Source organism: Apis dorsata, unplaced genomic scaffold (assembly GCF_000469605.1).
Source record: "Apis dorsata unplaced genomic scaffold, Apis dorsata 1.3 scaffold_525, whole genome shotgun sequence".
Lineage (NCBI taxonomy): Eukaryota > Metazoa > Arthropoda > Insecta > Hymenoptera > Apidae > Apis > Apis dorsata.
In genome coordinates this window covers 480,464-483,576 of record NW_006263748.1, presented here as the reverse complement: position 1 = coordinate 483,576, position 3,113 = coordinate 480,464, and the positions used below count along the sequence as shown (strand labels likewise).

The 3,113-nt window shown below is 25.0% G+C and overlaps 1 protein-coding gene across 1 annotated transcript in view; it reads right to left on the bottom strand.

Moving 5' to 3' along the window:
• The window catches only part of LOC102671765 (transitional endoplasmic reticulum ATPase TER94), a 7,019-nt gene that overhangs the window by 1,694 nt on the left and 2,212 nt on the right, over positions 1–3,113 (bottom strand). Inside the window, exons 3-11 of the mRNA XM_006620691.2 lie at positions 2,596–2,788; positions 2,290–2,524; positions 2,088–2,221; positions 1,758–2,006; positions 1,516–1,680; positions 1,302–1,424; positions 972–1,184; positions 602–910; positions 347–508 (exon numbers count right to left, since the gene is read on the bottom strand). Of these exons, the coding sequence (XP_006620754.1) occupies positions 347–508; positions 602–910; positions 972–1,184; positions 1,302–1,424; positions 1,516–1,680; positions 1,758–2,006; positions 2,088–2,221; positions 2,290–2,524; positions 2,596–2,788 (1,783 nt within the window). The remainder of the gene's footprint in view (positions 1–346; positions 509–601; positions 911–971; positions 1,185–1,301; positions 1,425–1,515; positions 1,681–1,757; positions 2,007–2,087; positions 2,222–2,289; positions 2,525–2,595; positions 2,789–3,113) is intronic.

Below are 3,113 nucleotides of genomic sequence, written 5' to 3'. Positions count from 1 at the left end.
ATAATTTTATTATATTATTAAAGAAAAAAAATTTTAACTATTATATTATTATATATATATATATATATATATATGATATTCTATATTTGTAATATATAAAACATTATTATCCTGAACAAAAATTAAATATTTTATAATTATTGAAAACATTTAATATAAAAGAGACTTATTTTTTTTATATTATTTGAAAAATACATTTTACATTTAAAATTGATATTTTAATAATTATTAATCTTAACATTTTTTTTCAGTAAATACAATTTCAATATAACATTTATTTTAATATTACAACAATTAAAATAATTATCTAAATTCATACAAATAAAATATATCAAACATTACTTACATCCATAGATACAGATGGATTACTAGCACGTTCTTTTTCTCTTCGAATTTCAGTTTCAATGCTTTGTCTAATAGCAAGTTTACATGCACGTTGACAAATTTCTGTTATATCAGCACCCGAGAAACCATGTGTTACTTTAGCTATATAGCTTAAATCTACATCCTATAATATTAAATATTAAAAATGTAATTAAGCAACAGTTAAAACAAAACATAAAATCTTATTAAAAATATGAATTTATTTAATTTCTTGTACCTTTGCTACAGGTGATTTTCGGAGGTTAGCTCTAAAAATTGCTTCTCGAGATTTTTCATCTGGTAATGGTATATAAATCAACTGATCTAATCTACCAGGTCGTAGAATAGCGGGATCAATAATATCAGGACGATTAGTAGCTCCTATGATAAATACATTTTTTTTTGCTCCCATACCATCCATTTCTGTTAAAATTTGATTTATTACGCGGTCTGCTGCTCCACCAGCATCTCCTAATGTGCCACCACGAGATTTAGCAATAGAATCAAGTTCATCAAAAAATAATACACAAGGAGCTGCAGCTCTTGCCTATAAGTTTAATAACAATAAATGAAATAATTCTTTATTTTTTTGAATTTAAAATACTTACTTTATCAAAAACATCTCTAACATTCGCTTCAGATTCACCAAACCACATAGTCAATAATTCTGGACCTTTTACAGAAATAAAATTTGCTTGACATTCATTTGCTATTGCTTTAGCAAGTAATGTTTTACCGCAACCAGGAGGTCCATAGAATAATACTCCTCTGGAAGGTTGCATACCAAATTTCAAGAATTTATCTGGATGTTCAACAGGATACTATATAATAAAAAAAACACAATTATTTTATCTTATAATTTAAATAGATATAACATATTACATATATATTATATACTGCTATATTTTTTTATAATATATATTTAATAATTGTCTTACCTGTACCAATTCCTGCAATTCCATTTTAACATTTTGTAAACCTCCAATATCATCCCATGTAACAGTTGGAACTTCCACAATAGTTTCTCGTAGGGCACTTGGACTACTTTTAGTCATAGCATACTAAATTAGAGGAAAACATAATATTATTTATAAAAATTAATATACATTTGTGAAAATATTTCAAGATTTAATATATATTTAAATTAATTACTTTAAAATTATCCATAGTGACAGCAAGAGAAGATAAAACTTCAGCATCTATATGTTCTTCTTCCAAGTCAATAAGATCCATTTTTTCTCGAATTTGTTGTAACGCTGCTTCAGAGCACAACGAAGCCAAATCTGCTCCTACATGCCCATGTGTTTCAGCTGCAATCTAAACAAATATGTTAATTTAGTAAAATATTATATAAAAATTAATAATTTAAGAATTTCAAATTTAATAATATAAACCTCTTCTAATTCAACATCATCTGCAAGTTTCATATTTTTTGTATGAATTCGTAAAATTTCTAAACGACCAGTAGCATCAGGTATTCCAATATCAATTTCCTTATCAAAACGACCAAAACGACGTAATGCTGGATCAATGCTATTAGGTCGATTAGTAGCAGCCATTACAATAACATGAGAACTTTGTTTCATGCCATCCATTAAAGTTAATAACTGAGATACTATGCGTCTTTCTACTTCTCCATGAGTCTAAATTTAACAGTATAATATAATATTATATTAATTATACAATTAATTTGTGAATTATATAACAAAATAATTCATAGAAACCTTTTCTCTTTTTGGAGCAATTGCATCAAGTTCATCAATGAAAATTATAGCTGGTGAATTTTTTTCAGCTTCTTCAAATGCTTTTCTTAAATTACTTTCCGACTCTCCCGCAAGTTTACTCATAATTTCAGGACCTTTTAACAGAATAAATATTAATATTCTATGAAAAAAAAAAAAAAATTTTTTTTTGAAATTAATATACCATTAATAAGAAAGAAGAATGCTCCTGTTTCATTTGCAACAGCACGAGCAATAAGAGTTTTTCCAGTGCCTGGTGGCCCATATAAAAGAATACCACGAGGTGGTTTAACTCCAATAACTTTAAATAAAGATGGATGCCTTAAAGGTAATTCTACCATTTCCTTGATTTGAGCTAATTGTTTACGAACTCCACCAATATCATCATAACCTACAGCATTTAATGCCTCTTCTTCTTCCTACAATGTTTTTGAATATTTGTATTATAATAAAAATAAATAAACAATCATTAAAAAATTATTTAACTAACCTCCCTTTTAATAGCATCACCTTCACAATGAATAATTGTATCAGGAGCTACAATACAAAATGGTCCAGGATCTGTTTCTACTACTTTAAATTCTACAACACGCATACCACCACGTACAATAAAATTATCATCTTTATGAACAGGACGATAAGCTTCCAAAAAGTATGGTTTTAAATATACTTCAAATAAGTTTCTACAACAAAAAATAAGATATATATTATATTATAAATAACTTTTATATAAACTAAAAAATTAAAAAATGTTAAATAAATAAATTATTAGTAAATAATGAATAATAAATTATTTATTTTCTTTTTATATACAAAATATATTAAATTTTATGTTTCATATAATTATTATCATAAAATTCTAAATATTTTTCTATTTAAACGTATTTTTTAATACATTTCATAATTCATAATTATATTTCTATATCATTTAATAAATTTTTAATATCAACTATATTTTTATAAATGTTATGAAATGTTAAAAATATATGTATCATCAAATTTGTATAT